Source organism: Oncorhynchus gorbuscha, linkage group LG16 (genome assembly GCF_021184085.1).
Source record: "Oncorhynchus gorbuscha isolate QuinsamMale2020 ecotype Even-year linkage group LG16, OgorEven_v1.0, whole genome shotgun sequence".
In the NCBI taxonomy this organism is placed as follows: Eukaryota; Metazoa; Chordata; class Actinopteri; order Salmoniformes; family Salmonidae; genus Oncorhynchus; species Oncorhynchus gorbuscha.
The window spans coordinates 71,509,400-71,529,045 of record NC_060188.1 but is presented as its reverse complement, the minus strand read 5'-3'; the positions used below and the strand labels follow the sequence as shown (position 1 = coordinate 71,529,045).

Below are 19,646 nucleotides of genomic sequence, written 5' to 3'. Positions count from 1 at the left end.
TGAAGAGTTACATACTCTGCTAAACAAGTGATATGATGCAAAAACATATTTCTTTGAAAATACAAGGCGGGAATAAGAATGGTAGGGACGATATATGCTTTTTGTAATTACTATTTCTTTTTAATCAGCCACAAGCAGTAAAGTAGTGACTATTTGTTGTAATAAAATTGGAATATTCATGTATTACAATTAAGAGATGGTATTTGAGTTGGTGTGATCATTTATATTGATTTTAGTAAACACACAGGTCATGTAAGCTTTCTCCTTTATGTAGACTATATCTAATCCCTGAACAAAATCATCTCTCCACTGTGTCTTTCCCAACATTCCAAATCACCTTGCTCCCTCTATCAGCGGTTTTCTTTCATAGATGATCCTACTTTAAGTGTAGGACTTCTACGGTCTAGTCCCAATGCATTAGACTAATAGCAGAATCTTATACATTTGTTAAGCTAAATGTAGAGTTGTTTATGAATAAATATTTAATACAGGGTAAAAGTCTGCAAAATTTGGAGGAATAACTACACCTTTTAGTATACAGTCCAAATAAATATCCTACAGTTATTGGTAATTATTTTACAAAATGCAATGTATGATGATCAACATGATTAGCTCATCAAAATCAATTTACTATCTATTATACATGTATTATTTTTAGGCACATTTAAAAAATATATCTTGTAGAACATATGAACCTTTCAAGGTGAAAAAAATGATTTTATTTCTGTGATTTTCATATAATTGGGAAAACATTGTACATTCCCCATGGAACAACTTCTCACTACAAAAGTAGATAATCTCTATTTCTTCAGTTTACACAAATGCACATTGAAACATTTTTCTTAGTGTCCTTTTAGTTTTACTCAAACAACCACAGGCTATAATAAAACAAAAAGTACTTACTAAGCCACAAGGCAAGACAATTATGTATCTTACCTGCATTGTAGAAAGCAGACCGAGGAGACCCATACCATCCACAGGACTAGTGAAAGCATTCTCTGCTTACAGCTCTATGTATGAAATAAAATACAAATGGATGAAGAAATGTTTAGAGGCATATAACTCAGTGAAGAGTCTGTGAATCTAGGCTGAGAAACATGGTGTTGCTCCTCTATCCAGACAAATCCATATTGAGCCCTCTGAGCCTCCGGCTCTTTGCAGGTGTAACATCCAAGATGATGCTGGTCTATAATTCAAGGTCTGGGGAAGTTTTGCCATGTGATTTTTTTTGTGTTGAAGACCCACAAGCTTTATGTCTTTTTCATAGCCAAATGCATGCTCCAGGAATTTCAGCAGGAATATTTAGAGACAGCAGCATTTGAGACCTCTTTTTTATACATTTTTTAGTCAGTGAGTCTTTAAAGTTCCAATATTTTGAGACTTTATTTTATGATGGCTTTAGACTTTCATGAACAGTTTGGATCCACAGTCAAGGCATTTTCTATTAAATACCTTTTTTTCACCTAAAAAGAAAAACACAGTAACAGAGAACATGGACATACATTCCCCAAATATATATTCACTGAACAAAATTTAAACGCAACATGTAGTGTTGGTCCAATGTTTCATGAGCTGAAAAAATAAATCCCAGAAATGTTCCATATGAGCATATTTCTCTCAAATGTTGTGCACAAATTGGTTTACATCCCTGTTAGTGAGCATTTCTCCTTTGCCAAGATAATCCATCGGCCTTGATAGGTGTGGCATATCAAGAAGCTGATTGAACAGCATGGTCGTTACATAGGTGCACCTTGTGCTGGTGGACAATAAATTGCCACTTTAAGATGTGCAGTTTTGCCACACAACACAATGCCACAGATCTCAAGTTAAGGGAGCGTGCAATTGGCATGCTGACTGAAGGAATGTCAACAAGAGCTGTTGCTAGATAATTTTATGTTCATTTCTCTACCATAAGCCCCTCCAACATCATTTTAGAGAATTTGGCAATAAGTACAAACGGCCTCACAATCACAGGAGTATTTGTGTCCGTAATAAAGCCCTTTTATGGGGAAACACTCCACCTGATTGGCTGTGCCTGGCTCCCCAGTGGGTGGGCCTATGCCCTCCAAGGTCCACCAATAAGGGCCTAATGAATTTCAATTGACTGATTTCCTTATATGAACTGTAACTCAGTAAAATCTTTGAAATTATTGCATTTATATTTTTGGTAAGTATATTTCTAGATACAAGTCTATCTCCATTATTAAAATAATTAATTTGAAGAATGTATTAAATAAACATTAATTGATAAAAGGATTTTGAATTATTCAAGAATGAAGAGGGGCACTCAAGGCAGTTAAGCAGACAAATTAAAGAATAAAGGGCACAACATTGTTATCAAAAGGAAAGTACTTTCAAGGTGTACAATACAAAAGGGAAAGACATTTTGTATATTTCTTTCTTATGAGAAGTTCTCGACTAGTTAATTAAACAATCCCTCGAAGGGATACGTTTTCTGTTCACAGGTTAATTACTTCTTTTCAACACCTAGATAAATTATCACACCTTTGGAGGAACTCAGTAGTAACAGTCAGACATAAGGCAGCAATACATTTCACACATTACTTTTAATAATTACGCCTATGGCAGACTTATCTTAGTAAAAGCGATGCTAGCTGTACCTCACACGTGTTAAGACAGTTCCTTTACATCTGTAAAAAGTTTCCCTCCTTCCCACAGGGAGGTGTTTAAGAGCCAGTGTCAGCAGATTGGGAGGGGAAAAAATCTTTAAAATCATGCAAGTTTTCTGCATGTAAAAACATTTCCAGTTCCATAGTGGTTAAGTAGGCCAACTTTAATTTTAATGTGGCAGCCTTCTGTAGAGTATTAAGTTATACTGCAGACCTACTTTCCCAGTGAGTGGTTCTGTATGCTATAGCCCACAGGTCAGGCGCCCTTGGAGCAGGACTGCCTGTTCCCATCCACTCTGAGGAGAGCCATGGCACTAACCTGGATCTTTTGTTCAACAAAACGGTCTCAACATGGTAAACCATAGCAAAAGCCACTGCATAAGAGACTCCATATTTGAGCTTGTGTCATTTAATTACCAACATTTAAACCATATGAAACCATGTTATAATACAAGTTCTCTTGGAAATGTATCAAGGGACTTTAGTGCTTGCAGTCCATATCAGAACCAGTTCTCCTAACTAAGTGATAACATCATCTTAGGAAATAAAAATGCAAATGGTAGGATAATTTCAATTTAAAAACATGTTTATTGCAGCCTTTAACAATAGGAGCTGCTCTGATCACACTGAAAAACAACCTCTATGTACCAGTATGTTGTCAGGCTTGCACACCATCACCTGTATTCCCGGGATTGACAATTTCACCTTGATCACAAAACGCAACAGAATAGATCTGAGGATATGGGGGCGGCATTCATTCTATATAGAACGATTAGACTGATCGACATCGGGAACATTTCTACTCACTATCTTGAATAGAAAATAAGAAAAAAAACATGCATGTGATAGAAATTACAAACATGACAATATTCCAGCGACATTAAAATGTACAGAGTAGATTTGTGTCCAGAGATTCTCCCTTTTCAAGTGCATCATCATAGTGGGGTCTGCCAAAGCCTGGCGATGACTGTGAAAGTTCAAAGCCTTTATGAGTAGTGACAGCACACGTCTCTCCCAGCATAGGCTCAGCCTCCCCAGAGGAGAGAAGACTCAGTCGTCGTGAATGTTGAAGAGCTTAGCCACTTCATTCAGATCGGCATGTTCCTCTCCATCTTTGATGATCTGCAAAGACAAGAATACAAAGCAGTCTATATTTAACTGCGTTCAACATCACTTAAGTGACATGGAGCGGGTTAAAGAACAGAGAAAATATGTATCCTCTGACATTTGTGACAATTCTCACCTTCCTTGCAACGGGCATTCTGTTGAACACGTTCCACAGGATAATGCCCACCACCACTTTGTCTCGCAGATAGAAGATCACTCCTTTCCCGTAGTTGTCCTTCTGCTCGGGTACTGGAGGGGGGTTCAGGGGTTGAGGAGGCTACAGGACTACTGGCCGTCCCCTCGGTCTCACTCTCCGAACGGATTCCAGTTCCTATCGGGATAGGAAAGACGCTCAGTCTATGTCTTTGAAACAATTGTTGGGGGGGGGGGGGGGTTTAAAAGTTGAGTTGATTTGTAAAACAGAGGTCCTTCTGTAGAATCAAATAGTTGTCAGCACATGCTTTGTAAACAACGGGTGTAGACTAACAGTGAAATGCTTACTTACAGGCCCTTCCCAACATCGCAAAGATTAAAAAATAAAAAATGATACCGTGAGGAATGATTGCACAATGAGCAACGATAACTTGGCTATATAAACAGGGTAATAGTACCGAGTCAATGTGCAAGGTAAGAGGTAGATTTGGACATATAGGTAGGTGTAAAGTGACTAGGCAACAGGATCGATAATAAACAGTAGCAACAACATATGTTATGAGTCAAAAGAGTTCATGCAAAAAGGGTCAATGCAGATAGTCTGGGTAACTATTTAACTAACTATTCAGCAGTCTTATGGCTTGGGGGTAGAAGCTCTCCAGGGTCCTGTTGGTTCCAGACTTGGTGCATCGGTACCACTTGCAGTGTAGTAGCAGAGAAAACAGTCTAGAACTTGGGTGGCTGGAATCTGACAATTATGTTGACTGTAAATCAGTATAATGTGGATGGTTATACCTGACTTCTCTGTGGCAGCTTTGGGGGTGTCCTTAGCAGTGGCTTTGGCAAATACTCCAACTGTTGGAAGGCTACTGTCTACTATCCCAATGGCCTCATAGCCTACATCAGGCCCCAGGTCACTCCTGTGGGACAAAATAGGAAATTAGATACAAGTTTAGAGGAGAGGGAGCCACTGACGATTAGTGACAAGGAAACTGAATGATATGACTCGTACCAGAACATGGACTGATGCCAGTAGGGCTTATTGGCTCCAGTCATGTTCTCTCCGGCCAGCCGGCCACTCACGACTGCATGGTCATGGTGCTCCACTCGCCTGCGGCCCAGTCTGATGTCATAGAAGCACGCTGCATCACCTGCCTGTAAACAGAGGACACAAAGGATCACAACAGTGGCCTACGTAGTCATGACACATCAGTAATAAATGACAACACTTTTTAGTTTATAGTTTCCTTGTGCTTGAGAATGAGAGTAAAGGATGCATATCTTATGAGATGTTCTCAATCTTTCAATGGGGGAGCTCTTCTTTACTGAGAATTGACCTTTCAGAAGAAAATGAAGTAGGAGCCGAAGACAACCACTTGAATTTGCACTTACCACCCATATATTGGACCTAGCCTGCAGTTCTGCGTTGACCCGAAAGCCCCCAAAGTCAGAGTCTACCTCCAGACCTGCTGACTTGGCCAGCTCTACACTGGGCTCCAGCCCAACAGCTGCAACAATATGGTCCGTCTTCACCACACGACCATCCTTCAGTTTGATCTCCACTTTACCATCTTTGAAGCTCACAGCTTTTACCAACGCTTCTGTGATGACCGCCACTCCCTCTGTAAAAGGTGAGAGATAAATTTCGGTATAAATAACTTACTTAAAAGAAGTATCAACCAGGCGAGTTTGGCAATGGCTGCCTCAGTCATATACTGCCATATACAGTCCATTAGTGAAACATACAAATAATAGAGATTAAGAGGTTTCCCCTCCTTACCGCTCTTGACTTTGGCTGTTGTCCAGTTGCTTAGATACTCCGGCAGCACCTTTCCCATGTTGCCCTTCTCAGGGAACATCTGGATTACCTCCAGGTCAGAATCAGCAGCTGGGAGAAGGATGGACAGAGACACATTACAAAAGGGGCATTTCACTGTGGTGAATGTTGGTTCAGTAATAGTGTCAAATTAATTGAGAAAAAAAAACACGTTTGAAAATTTGGGCCATAGACACATCCTATGTGTTTTAATCAAATCAACTATATGCACTGAGCTTGTCTGATACTTTAAGTGAACTGTTGATGAAATAATTAAGTCACACAAATTAATAGAGGGAGTTCGACCACAATTTATTTGAATGTGCCTGGCCTGGCACAGACTTGCTGTGTTAAAACATTTTTTAAAGGCGGCGAGGGACTGTGTGACTGGCATCCGTTCTCAGAAACTGAAGTATCACATTGCCTTACGTATTCAGACCACTCAGTACTTTGTTGAAGCACCTTTGGCCATGATTACAGCCTCGAGTCTTGTGTCAGTTAAAGAACAAATTCTTATTTACAATGAAGGCCTGGGAACAGTGGGTTAACTGCATTGTTCAGAACGACAGATGTTTACCATGTCAGCTCAGGGATTCGATCTAGCAACCTTTCGGTTACTGGCCCAGTGCTCTAACCACTAGGCTACCTGCCACCCCATAGAATACCGAAAGCTTGGCACACTCAAGCTCTCAGGTTGGATGGGGAGCTTGCTGCACAGCCATTTTCAGGTCTCTCCAGAGATGTTCGATCGGGTTCAAGTCTGGGCTCTTAGCTGGGCCACTCAAGGACATTCAGAGACTTGTCCCAAAGCCATTCCTTTGTGGTCTTGGCTGGGTGCTTAGGGTCATTGTCCTCGTGGAAGGTGAACCTTTGCCACAGTCTGAGGTCCTGAGCGCTCTGGAGTAGGTTTTCATCAAGGATGTCTGTACTCCGTTCATCTTTCCCTCGATCCTGACTAGTCTCCCAGTCCCTGCAAAACATCCCCACAGCACCATGCTTGACAGTAGGGATGGTGCCAGCTTTCCTCCAGACATAACGCTTCGCATTCAGGCCAAAGGTTCAATCTTGGTTTCATCAGACCTTTTACTGAGGAGTGGCTTCAGTCTGGCCACTACCATAAAGACATGACTAGTTGAGTGCTGCAGAGATGGTTGTCCTTCTGTAAGGGTCTCCAATCTCCACAGAGGAACTTCTTAGTCACCTCTCTGACCAAGGCCCTTCTCCCTCGATTGCTCAGTTTGGCCGGGTGGCAAGCTATAGGAAGAGTCTTGGTGGTTCCAAACTTCTTCCATTTAAGAATGGAGGAGGTCACTGTGTTCTTGCGGACCTTCAACACTGTAGACATTTGTTGTTACCTCCCCAGATCTGTGCCTCGCCACAATCCCATCTCCGCGCTTTACGGACAATTTCTTCGACCTCATGACTTCGTTTTTGTTTTGACATTCATGGTCAACTGAGGGACAGGTGTGTGCCTGTCCAAATCATGTCCAATCAATTAAATGTATTGCTGGTGGACTCCAATCAAGTTGTAGAAACATTTCAAGGATGATCAATGGAAACAGGATGCACCTGAGCTCAATTTCGAGTCTTATAGCAAAGGGTCTGAATACGATATTTAATTATTATTCTTTTTTTTAGACATTTGCAACATTTCTAAAAACCTGTTTTTGCTTTGTCATTATGAGGTATCGTAATGAGATTTTTTTTTAAAATACATTTTAGATCAAGGCTGTAAAGTAACAATGTGGAAAAAGGGGTAGGAATACTTTCCAAATGCACTGTATATACAAATGATTTATAAAACAAGGCACATTTAACAGTTAGGCAATTGATTATAAAACTAATTAAATTGTGTTTTCCTCTCTCCTCACTTTTCTTAAGACAATTAAGGCAAGGGCTGTTTTCTCATCTCCCAACTCTGCTGCTGCATGGTTCGCAACATCAATATGCTGGTTAACTTTGTATTATGCACATAGCAACATGGTCTAGGAAATGGTGCCAATTCAACAGCGCACTGTGTTTCAGAATTGCGGACAGCGACCACTATCCAACGCAGGAGAAAGCGCATGTTATAAAATAATATTTTATTTGTGTTGCACCAATGTTCTCACATAATATAACCACCATATAAAATTTTAGTTTCACATGTATGAGACTGATGGATTGTGCCATCTCCACGGTCTCCCCAATGGATAAGTCCACTGTGGCAGGTGCGAATCAGACAGGTGTCTTGTACACTATGAAATCTTGGTCGACCAAACAATAGCCTATCAACCAAACAAACAATCGACCAGTGGACAAAATGGGGTCAGCCCTACTTAACTTACATCTCCTGCCCAGGGCACAGGCCAGCTCACTCCCCAAGAAACCTCCTCCAATGATGGTGATGGATTTGGTGTCTCTGGAGACCTTATCCAAAGCTTTGAAATCTTCAACCTAGGGATGATATCAAGTATTCCCTGTCAATGATAGCAAGTAACTACAAGTATTCCCTGTCAAAAAAACATACTTGCTGGCACTTATCTTAAACCATCATTTATTTTGAATGATCGACATCACTATAGTTTTACGCAAAACAGAAGTACATGACATAACGCAGGGCTCCATTGTAACAAACCTAATGCAATGGTAAATCAAAGTGCAGAGGGTAGCGCTATAGGTTCAGGGGTGTCAGAAATAGTTTTACTAATTTCACCATCACAGTTTTCGGTGCACTTGCTGGCGTTGGCGCGAAAGGGCTAGGTTTTGATGAATAAAACTATGTGGGTGTGGCGATACGTGGTTGCTTCAAGTTATGTATTGCCTTGGAATCAACTCCAATGTTAGTCCGTTATAGTTTGTTAAATGGCTTACAGAACCGAAAATAAAATTTAGACCCATCTTTGATAAATAGGTTAACTTGAACCCATTTGCAGTCCACATTGTTCTAAGTAATTGCATGGCTTCAATAGCATTCACACTGATACAACGGCTAGGCCTACTGTAAATTAATTATTGATAAAAGACTAAGGAAACAATCATTTGAAACTAGTTCTAAACACAACAACCTGTTTTAAATAGGCTGTCACACTTACAGGCACCATCATTTCTCCTTGTGGGCATATAATATTCAAATGACAGACTATGGAGAGTTTAACACTTATCCAAACTTTTCACAGTAGCTGGTCAAAGATCCAATATAAATAGCAAAGGATGACGTTATACTGCTCCCAAATATGCCTGTTTATTTTCAATTACCATAATCGGAACCACCTTACAGGTCAGATCTCCAGAAGTTGCATTGCAAGAGCGCTATGGACATGGTCAACATAAAACCAGGAAGGTAAATTATTCTAACAAGTTTGGTTGTAATAAAATTTAATGAAAAAGCAATATGTTGTTTTTTTAAACAATAAACGTAAAGATATCATAAAAATCAACAGGTTAAAAACACAGGCATTGCTGTTGAACCAGCCTTCATTATAGCAGGCCTAAGGGAGGGCTTGGGTTTTTAACGTATGAAACGGGAAAACAAGACATTTTTACAGGTTACAGATAACGTCCAAATTTGTGGTTCACCGGTATTCACCAAGGTTCTCATCTCTTGTTTCATGATAGGCATAGACATGTAGCCTGCATCATGGAGGGAGTTTTACGCACGTCCAGAATGGGACCTACATGACTAAAATAATGTGGGCCTGCCCACAATGCATAGATAAAAAGGTAATGTAAGCTCAGTTTTACTCCTCTCAAACTTGATATTTTAAGAAAGCTTTGATGAAGATTTATTTCCAAGCTGTCTCAGAAGCCAAACCCTTTATCGACAGTCTTGACTACTTTGTATTTCTAAATACAAAGTATACAGAGGCACCAAAAGCACATTAGCCTACTCTTGTTCCATGTTCATATGGGCAGTGTGCTTCTTGGCTAGATAGGCTGCATTTGAGGTCAAAATTCATGCCATAACCAACTGTGTTATCAATAAAAACCAGCATTTGGTTAGTCTTAAATATCCCCATCAGTACTGCCTGAAATTAGCACTTAAAACACCGCACATATTTTCACCCCACCCAACTAAGCTAATATAAGACAGGTAAATTGCCAAACCTGGCGTTAGGGCTGGAAAATGCCAGCGCGAATATTTGCAATTTCGTCATGGAAAAACGAACATGTGTTTGACACTAGCGCCACCTTAACTCCAGCCCGAAAATAGAGCCCCCAGGCTTGTGATGCATTAACACCAGATCGCATCAATCAAGCACAAAGGCTCTCCCTGGTGGCTCTCCTTACAGATGGAACATGTCTAAGTTATGACTTGGAAGTACCTGAAGATGACTAAAATAATTGCCCCTTCCTAACATTGTAAAGGACCGAGCTTCAGCATGTTTTATTGTCATGTCAATGGTACCAAACACCAAATTAATGAATCATCGTCTTGTGGCTTCTGCCCACACCTTTTAAAACATTGATTCTTTAGGCAATGTGTTTACCTTTCTAAACAGTGTAGTCCTCTTTGTCACCTCTTCTCCAGCTCGCTCAATCACTTGCAGATTCCTTGGGATTCCACCTTAAGAAAAAAGCTCATATTAATTACTGCTCAGTCCTAGCCTGTTGTGAATGTCGCACCCAAGTCAGCAGCTAAACAGGATGCGCTCAATAAACAGGATTTTCCCCATGGTTTACCTGTGGCAATCAGGCACTTATCATAGGAGATCTCGGTGTCGTCACTCAGTGTCACTTTGTTGCCCCTCACGTCCATGTGCACCACCTGAAGAAGATGAGGGAAGGTTTGATAAAAATGTGATATTAGGACAACATGCTCATCACTCACAGATTTTTCTTCATGGAGGTTGGGTGCTGGATTCGCATTAGTAAAATACATTGAGTGAAATGGACAGCACTAAGGATACGGTTTAATAATTTATTCACCAATAAATCATTCACCAATAATTTAATTATTAAAGATTATCCTTGGAGTGCTGTCCATTGCAATCTCCAAGAAGGTTTGATAAATATTTTTACTAAATCGGAATAAGTTTGGAAAAGATAGTATAACTAATGAAATGTAAGCAAATTCTTCAATTATATAGAATATAGCTCAAGACCAGAATACTATGCTATAAAAACAAACAAGCACCAACCTTTTTCCCAGTGAGCACAGCCACTCCACCATTTTCCACTTTCTCCAAATCCTGAGGACTAACATAGAATGAGGGAGGCTGGAAGTAGATGCTGAAAACCAGAAATAAACATGCATTAATACAATAATATTGCACATGTTGATTGTGTTCTGTTAACATGTGAGCACACACACACACCTCCTCTCCTTGCCATTCCACTGTTTGAAGCGCAGGGTGTCAACCACACTGGGGTCATCAGAGAACCACAGCTCCTTGGAGAGAGGAGGCCTCATGTATGGAAGGTCTGGTTCATCAGTGATAATCAATACCTGTGGACAGATATCAAAAGAAAAATAGATTTTGGTTAAGGAGCTAAAATAGATTAGTTATGGTCTAAAGAAATCAACATGAGGTAGGACTGCATTACTCTGCAAAACTCATACCATAATGAGCCTACTATCATAACACAGCTTGCTAAGTTCTTGGTCACTCCATAGATCAACAACAGAGAGGCCCACTAACCCTGGCTCCTGGGTCCCTGGCCCTGATGGAGCGTGCTGCAGCGAAGGAGGCTGTGCCTCCGCCAATCAAGAGGTAGGGGGCGTGTGAGGGAAACTCTACAGGGGTAGATGCAGGGACCTCAGCAGGTGCAACAGTTGCAGGTTCCGCAGCTGGGACAGCAAATAGGTAAAATCACTGCCTGGTCTGATACTGTGGACTCAGAGGTAGACCCCAAGCATGCTCCATCCTGCTGTACAATAGAAAACCTCAAGTCTAAAAACACCAGAACCATGTGTAGGAGATTATCATTTAGCCGTACAATGACCATTGCACAAGTAACCTTAAAAAGGAAAGGAGATTCAAATGGAGTTAAGGGAAAACAAAAAAAGTAAAATTGTTATCCATCCATGTGAGAGCTTTATCACTTAGCATAAACAGGACCCAAACATAGACAACGAGTAACCTTAACTGGGAAGGAGAAAATGAAATCAACGTAACCATAAAAAGAAAATGAATAAAGAAATAAAAAGGAGATGTGTTGGAAGTAACCAAATCGTGTTTACAGAAAAACCCATAGTGCTGTGTTGTCTGTCTGCCCCCTCCCACTCCAGCAGAGGTTGGACTCAGGTCTTACCACTCTCTGTCTCTGTCGTAGTTTGCAGCTCCGCTGTTTCTGCAGGAAGGCTTCCTGCTACTGGTGTTGGTTCTGTTAGTATAACCGAAGCATTAGGCAATTGGGAAAAAAAATCTTAAATCTATTTTGATCATTGAAAAATATGGGATCATTTTCCCATGCACTGGTCTGAGTGCTTACCACTCTTCACAACGGGAGCAGGAGGCTCTTCTATAACCTCTACGGGGGACGGTTCCACTGAAGGTTCTGTTTAGCCCAATGGCATTTTAAAAATGTAACGGCTTATTCATTATGCTAGTAGTGACTTCAAAAAATAAATAGAGACTTCATCTTCATTGGCCAAAGCTCTTACCAACTCAGAGCTAGTGCACTTGGCTGCTCCACTGCTTCTTCTGGGACAGATCTAGCTACAAGTGCTGCTTCTTTTAGCATGGGTCCTAAATTATTATTATTAACTCTATTTCAACTAAAATAAAAATGAACAATGATTTATTCCACGAAGTCAGATCTTACCACTCTTAACTACTGGATCAGCATCAGGCGTCCCTACTGATTCTTCAGGAGCTGGTTCTACCACCGATTCACGTGCTGTTGAGGGTAATCCATAGTCCATGATTATAGGGTGAACTCCACATCAAAAACCTATGGGAGTGGAAGGCCTGCTTTCTTCATCCATGCAACCATGCCTTACCAATCTCAGCCTCTGGTGTGGTGGGAGGATCCTCTTGTTCCACTGCAGCAACTTCAGGGGACACTACTGTGTATTTGACCAACATTCTTTAAAAAAGTTCTGGGGGTCTATGATACTTACAGGCCAAGCATTGATTTGACTAAAATGGGGAGTTTTCTAGCAACTTTCACCCTCACCTTCGACAATAGGGGTTACTTCCGGAGTTTCCACAGGAGCATCTTCCGTAACAGGTGCAATCTCTGTTAGTAGGCATGACCGTAAATGTTAAGGGGAGTGGTAGAAAAACAGAACGCTTGAAAATGTGCTGCACTGGTTTTAGCTCTTCTCCATTTGATATGACGTAAGGAGCTTAACGGACTTCATAGAGGAGTTAACTGTAAAGGTGGGATCTGCCTCCCTCAATTAACACAACCAGAACATTAAGGCAAAACATAATAATAACACAAAATTAATTTTCAACAATATGTCATTTAAAAAACGGAACATTCCCATAACATCTAGTAGTTATAACGGGAAAAGAAGCAGAGATTGGAAAGGCTGTGGTGTTAGTCAAGATGGTAAACAATTCAAATCAAACTTATTAAAGTTTGATTGATACAGAAAATGTGAGACAGGAGGAGATCCATTCATAATCATGGAGCTGTGGGCTAGGTATTGTGTCAACCAATAGATAGATAGCCGACAAACTCCAATTACAATGCCCCCACCAACATGTTCCATCCAATTACAACATCCTAGCTATACGTTTGAAATAGTACACATTACATTCAAGGACATGGTATGGTGGGGTATGTGAGTGGAGTTCCAGAACACATGTGCCGTCACAAAACAAGATTGGATGAGTACACATTGCACCCAGACAGTTGATCCAAGTTTGAGAAGACAAAATAAAAATGCAGAATAGGAACAAAGTAGACAACAGGGAAATGTGCTGACGGGAGGTGAGCCACTTGAAGAGGGCGTTAAAACAGAGAAATAGTCACATGCCACAGATAGAAGAGGAGGTTTGACCAGAAACTGGCCCCATGCAACACTCAGGACAGGCAACTAGATAAGCTAGTTCTCAGTCTCTGAACTTAAGCATCTCTATACACATAATGGGGTGTGAATGTGTTTGGAAGTTCCAGACGTGACGGAGGAATATACGTATATAAATGGCTATATATTCTATAGAACTTGTAGATGGTTCCGTTGTTTCACAGGGGGCGGGTTCCTCTGGAGGTGGGGAGCTCTCCTCCATAGCTGAAAGTAACACCTCGCTCTCAGCCGCTATAGGCTCAGAGCTCACCTCGCTCTCAGCCGCTATAGGCTCAGAGCTCTCCTCGCTCTCAGCCGCTATAGGCTCAGAGCTCTCCTCGCTCTCAGCCGCTATAGGCTCAGAGCTCTCCTCGCTCTCAGCCGCTATAGGCTCAGAGCTCTCCTCGCTCTCAGCCGCTATAGGCTCAGAGCTCTCCTCGCTCTCAGCCGCTATAGGTTCAGAGACCGAACCCTGCACAGAAGTCTCTTCATGGTGAGTAATCACATGCAAACTCAACACATATATGTATAGCTAAAGGCCTTCTACCCTGCTGCAACAGTTAAGGGCCATATAATTGACCAAACTTAAAGAATCAAGCTCAGCAAAGCTAAAGGCAGCCTGGTAAGTGCAAGATGATAGACAATGACGAGGTTGAACAAATGGAAAGCAGAAGCATGGTAGGTTGGTAGACAAAACTATAGTTTTCATGTGTTAGCTTTACTTTGAACACACAATTTACAAACTATTAATAACAGCCGAATTAGTGTTGCAAACAGAAGTGACATTGGTGTGATGCCAGGGGGAACTGCTTTATAGAGTAGTCATGTTCAGTGAAATCTTGCTCTGCCCACCAAACTTTAAAATCTGAAAAGTCACAAATAAAAACCGAACCATCCATGTAAATTAAAACAATATCCAACATAAGCATCCATGCCCCCTAGTGGTGCTTTTCTAGAGTTTGACAATACACATCTAAATATGAAATATACAGTACATTCGGAAAGTATTCAGTCCCCTTGACATCTTACACATTTTGTTACGTTACAGCCTTATTCTAAAATTGAATAAATACAATATGTTCTCATCAATCTACACACAATACCCATAAAGACAAAGCGATAACAGGTTTTTAGAAATGTTAGCTCATGTATTCAAAATAAAAAACAGAAATTCCTTATTTGCGTAAGTATGCAGACCCTTTGCTATGAGACTCTAAATTGAGCTCAGGTGCATCCAGTTGCCATTGATCCTCGAATCAAATGTCATGCGCCAAATACAACAGGTGAAATGTTTACTTACAAGCCCTTAACCAACAGTGAAGTTCAAGAAATAGTGAAGAAAATATTGAATAAATAAAATCAAAAGTAACAGTAGAACTACATAACAATAACAAGGCTATATACAGGGAGCCCGGTACAGAGTAAATGTGCAGGGGCACAGGTTAATCGAGATAATTTGTAAATGTAGGTGGGGGTAAAGTGACTATGCATAGATGGTAAACAGCGAGTAACAGCAGTGTAAAAAACAAAGGGGAAGGGGGGGGGTGGCCATTTGATTAGCTGTTCAGCAGACTTATAGCTTGGGGATAGAAGCTGTTTAAGGGGCCTTTTGGACCAACACCTGGCACTCCGGTACCGCTTGCCGTGCGGTAGCAGAGAGAAGTCTTATGACTTGGGTGACTGGAGTCTCACAATTTTTGGGGCCTTCCTGACACCACCTGGTATATATGTCCTAGTTGGCAGGAAGCTTGACCCCAGTGTTGTACTGGGCCGTTCGCACTACCCTCTGTAGTGCCTTACGGTCAAGATACCGAGCAGTTGCCATACCAGGCGGTGATGCAACCGGTCAGGATGCTCGCGATGGTGCAGCTGTACAACTTTTTTGGATCCATTTTAGAATAAGGCTGTATGGTATCAAAATTTGGAAAAAGTGAAGGGGTCTGAATACTTTCCGAATGCACTGTATAACTAGGCTTACATGTTTTTCCTCTTAAGAAAAGTCCACAAATAATCCTTTATTCCAGGTTTTGAACAAGGGTTTATAAAATGTCTCATAAAAAAGGCTCAATGCCTAGCTAGAATGCACCGGGTCAAATTGAAAAATAATTTTGCTTTAATCTGAACTATGCAACATAATTGAGCCTTTTATGATTCTCACCTGACCACTAATGTTATACCATCATGCACATTGTTACATAAAACAGAGCGACTACATGTTAATGTATGACATAAGGGTTAGGGACAGGATTCTTATCGGCAAGCAACTCAAAATTCTCACCTTGTGGAGTTTCAGCAGCTTGTTCGCCTGAAAGACAAGATGTACACCACACGAGTAATTTTGTTTAAATGTAAAGACCAAAAAATGCAGATGTGACTTTAGACTGCCAATGTGTGTTATGAATCGAACCTTCTCACCTGGGGCCTCTGTGATTGGTTGTTCTGGCACTACCTTATTTGGTCTGGAAGCAATTTCATTAATTCGTTCCTGATATCGCTCTTTGTCTCCTTTGATGGTGCGGTAAGCCTGTGAAGATACAGAACATTACATCTTTAAACCTCTTTTCAGGGATTTTTCTACCATTGAAATCCTTGGGCAGGACGTCTAAACGTTTTTTTTTCTTCAAGATACCCATGTCCAAACAGTGTAAAAATACATTTGCTTTCGGGATGGAAAAACACGCAGTATTTGTTCTTTAAATATAATCATTGAGAACTAACAAATCACCAAAATAAAAGCTAGACAGTCAGGGAGAAGTGAAAATTACAAAAACCATACATTCAGCAGTATTGATTGTTATTATGCTTGAGCAAAATAACAGCATTAGCCATAGCAAAATGCATAGAATTGCAGGAAACTAGCAAAAACATTTTTTAAATTAAATAATTTGTTTTTTTAATCTACGTCGCCAAAATGGGGGCATCTAAAATGTTATCTAAAATTCAGCCATGCTGACAGGCCTGACTACCTAGGCCCCTTTTTGACCCTCAAACTCAGTTGAATCTTAAATGACTACATTTGCCAAGTTCAAAACCAGAAGGTCCAACACACAGTATTTAAAGGCTTCTGTCAAAAGACATGTAATGAATGGGTGAATGAGGCAAGAGGGCAATGACAACAACAACTGTTCAATTCCATTGAATAAAGTCCATACATAATCATTAATAGGGTGACCCACAGTTCTGGCCAAAACTCAGAAGACATCAAATGCAGACCAGACTTGTAATGGCACCTTACAGTTTGAAGCCCTGATGACATTTTGACTTAACTAAAACGGTCATCAGCTACAAAGGTCAACGACCTATGGTGTCCAATATATTTGCCCTACTTGTTTTTTAAAGCTAGCCTATAGCACTAAGCAGGTTCACGTCACAACAAAGCATGATTCACAGTACTACAATCAAAATCCTTTGCATTCACATTGTGATTAGACAAAAGAATAATGCACTGAAACTAGTGTGCAGTACTGAAAGAAATGGGCAGGACACTTATTACTTACATAAAATCCTCCCCCTACACAGGTTGCTCCCACTAGGAGGTAGTACAAGTTGTTGTCCCCTCCACTCCCTGGAGTTCCTGAGGACATGTGGGCCTGTGGAACCAGTGGCAGTCTTCTCTCATTGTTAAACACTGAAATGAATCAAGGTGTGTGTTAAGTAAGCTGGGCTGGAGCAAAAGCCTGAACATATAGTAGCTGTCCAGGACTAGAGTTGAGGACTCCTGCTGTAGTGTTTTCCATTAGGCTAACTCAAATAGTACATTACTTTTCAATGGATTAATGGTTATAAAGTAAACAGAAATAGCCTGCATGTGACAAGTTATGACACTAGTCAATCATTCCGGTGATTTCATAAAGGTAGTTTAACATATCAGTTGAATCTGTTCTTTGTCTCACCATCTCAATAAGACCTTATCTGCAAAGAAAACCCTGACTGGCTGATAATGATGCATGGCTCAATCATACTAATACTTCCTAAAAATACATATACACCTGATGGATGATCCAGTTTGACATTATAAACAGTCTGAAATAAACGTTGTGTGTATATGCACCCGAGACCGTGTTACAAGCCAAGCCTCCCCCAAGTTATATAATTTCTGCAAACATTTGAATATTGCCCAAAATGTGAGAAACAAATTACTGAAGTTTCAAGTTCAGTAAGCCAACTGAGATGTGAACTTTTTTCCTACAGAAAATATGTCACGATGGTCCAATGAAGTTGAGATGACGGTGCCCACCACGTAGCCACGGTGGACATGCTTTCTAGCAACGACCTTGGCGGAATACATGGCCATGGGGAGGTTGCGCCACAAGTTATGATAAAACAGGGCCACGTCGGTTTAAATGCGAGAATATTTCATCCTAGTTAGCAGACATGCCTGTGTGTTTCATTACTCACCATGCGAAATGGTGCTAACTCATCTAACGTTAGTAACTAGCTAGCCAACGTTAAATATATGTCTAGTTAGCTAGCTACCTATGACACTTAATTAACGTTAGCTAGCTAACTAGCCGCATCTGTAGTTAGTGCATTTTACTGCACATTAACGTTACTGACTAGCTACCCTAGCAAAGTTATCAGACTGAAGTAGTTCATGTTTGACTTGGGGTGTAAGTGTACAGTGAAACCGGCTAACAACTGCACAGTTTCGAAGTTGCACATGCTATCCAGGGCTCACCAAGCTGCTAACGTTACTTACATACTCCCCTTGCATTTTGCCGGCACAAAGTTGAAGATGATCTGGCGAGTGGGGCTAACTTCTTCCACAGGCTTTTACACGTCCACATTTCGAGTTCACGACAGAGAAACCTCTAGCTACAAGCTAGATCTGTACAACAATGTCGTTGGCTCGCTTTTGCCAGTGACTCAAACAGCTAGTACCTCTGAAGTATAATTAGAACGGCTAGTACCAGCTACAAGGCCAGACAGATTTTTTTTTTAGGTCATCTGATTCAAAAGCGTTTTTTTGTCATCACGCAATGCCCGCCCATCTCACCATTTCATTGGTGGTTTACTTTACGTGTGCATGTTCTTTCGATGCACATTGGCTCACACTCATGTGTTCGAGCATATCAACAATTTCTCTGGTTTCAATTTTACGCAGTTGGTGTGCGCAAGACTGAGAAAGTAGGCTTGCTCTAATAAATAGATTGTACAAAATAATAATTACAGCAAATATGGTTTGAAACTTTGAGATCTGGTGCTAAAACCCCCAGTGTATTCCAAAACCAGACCCGGAGAAGCATAACTGTCACTGAAAAATCAGTTGGTGCCATTTATTTATTACATTGTTTGGAACAATATTCAAGAAAAATATTGTCATGGCGGGAATTTAAACTGAATGTGTATCGCGCATAATAATAATATTATGACTTTACTATTTACCATCATTGTTTTTCTAGCTGTTTCTGCAGACCGTTCTCGAGTTTACAAGTAAATTATAATTCCTGACATTTCTGAGTACATTCCGGTTCGACCTAGCTAACGAACTTCCCAGTTAGCTCTGTAGCTGGCAAGATAGATAGCAAGAGGGAAAAAAATGGCAGAATACACTCTAGCCTATATACTTAATTAACTTTTTTTTAAAGTCTGTTGTCACTTTACGAGATGTGTACCTGGGCAACATATTTTCTTATCATCATGATGCTTCTCAATCTGTCAACACTGTGGACACTGACTTTAAACGCCATCAGCCTGATCAGATCAGGCACATTTGCCAAATGTGGAGCATCCTAGTGAGGTTCTGGATCTGAACTTTTTGGTAGCTAATAGCAATTTATTTTCACCAGTTTGAATTAACATAGTGTAAAGGACCATGGGTTTATAAGCGCGGAAATTGACGAGCAGGCACAGTCGATATCGCGCCGGACCTCGGGCTAGAAGCTCCCCTGCGGTTTCATTATACTGGTGTCAGAAGTGATCGGACCTGGCATCCACGACAGTGCGTGTGCTTGGCTGGTGAGCGCGTTCCTGTAAAACGCAAGCTAGCTGGAGTCGC

At 40.8% G+C, this 19,646-nt stretch overlaps 1 protein-coding gene across 1 annotated transcript; it reads right to left on the bottom strand.

The window, feature by feature from the left end:
• Positions 1-3,198: 3,198 nt before the first annotated feature.
• aifm1 (apoptosis inducing factor mitochondrion associated 1) lies at positions 3,199-18,592 on the bottom strand. Its single transcript, XM_046304163.1, is given in 21 exon segments — positions 3,199-3,752; positions 3,874-3,984; positions 3,986-4,068; positions 4,686-4,810; positions 4,903-5,045; positions 5,283-5,512; positions 5,671-5,778; positions 8,034-8,142; positions 10,176-10,252; positions 10,369-10,453; positions 10,827-10,917; positions 11,004-11,134; positions 11,328-11,476; positions 11,941-12,012; positions 12,454-12,528; positions 12,632-12,697; positions 12,808-12,870; positions 15,927-15,953; positions 16,064-16,172; positions 17,146-17,276; positions 18,348-18,592. Coding segments are annotated over 21 exon segments (2,145 nt in total). The 5' UTR covers positions 18,436-18,592; the 3' UTR covers positions 3,199-3,680.
• Between the last annotated feature and the right edge of the window lie 1,054 nt (positions 18,593-19,646).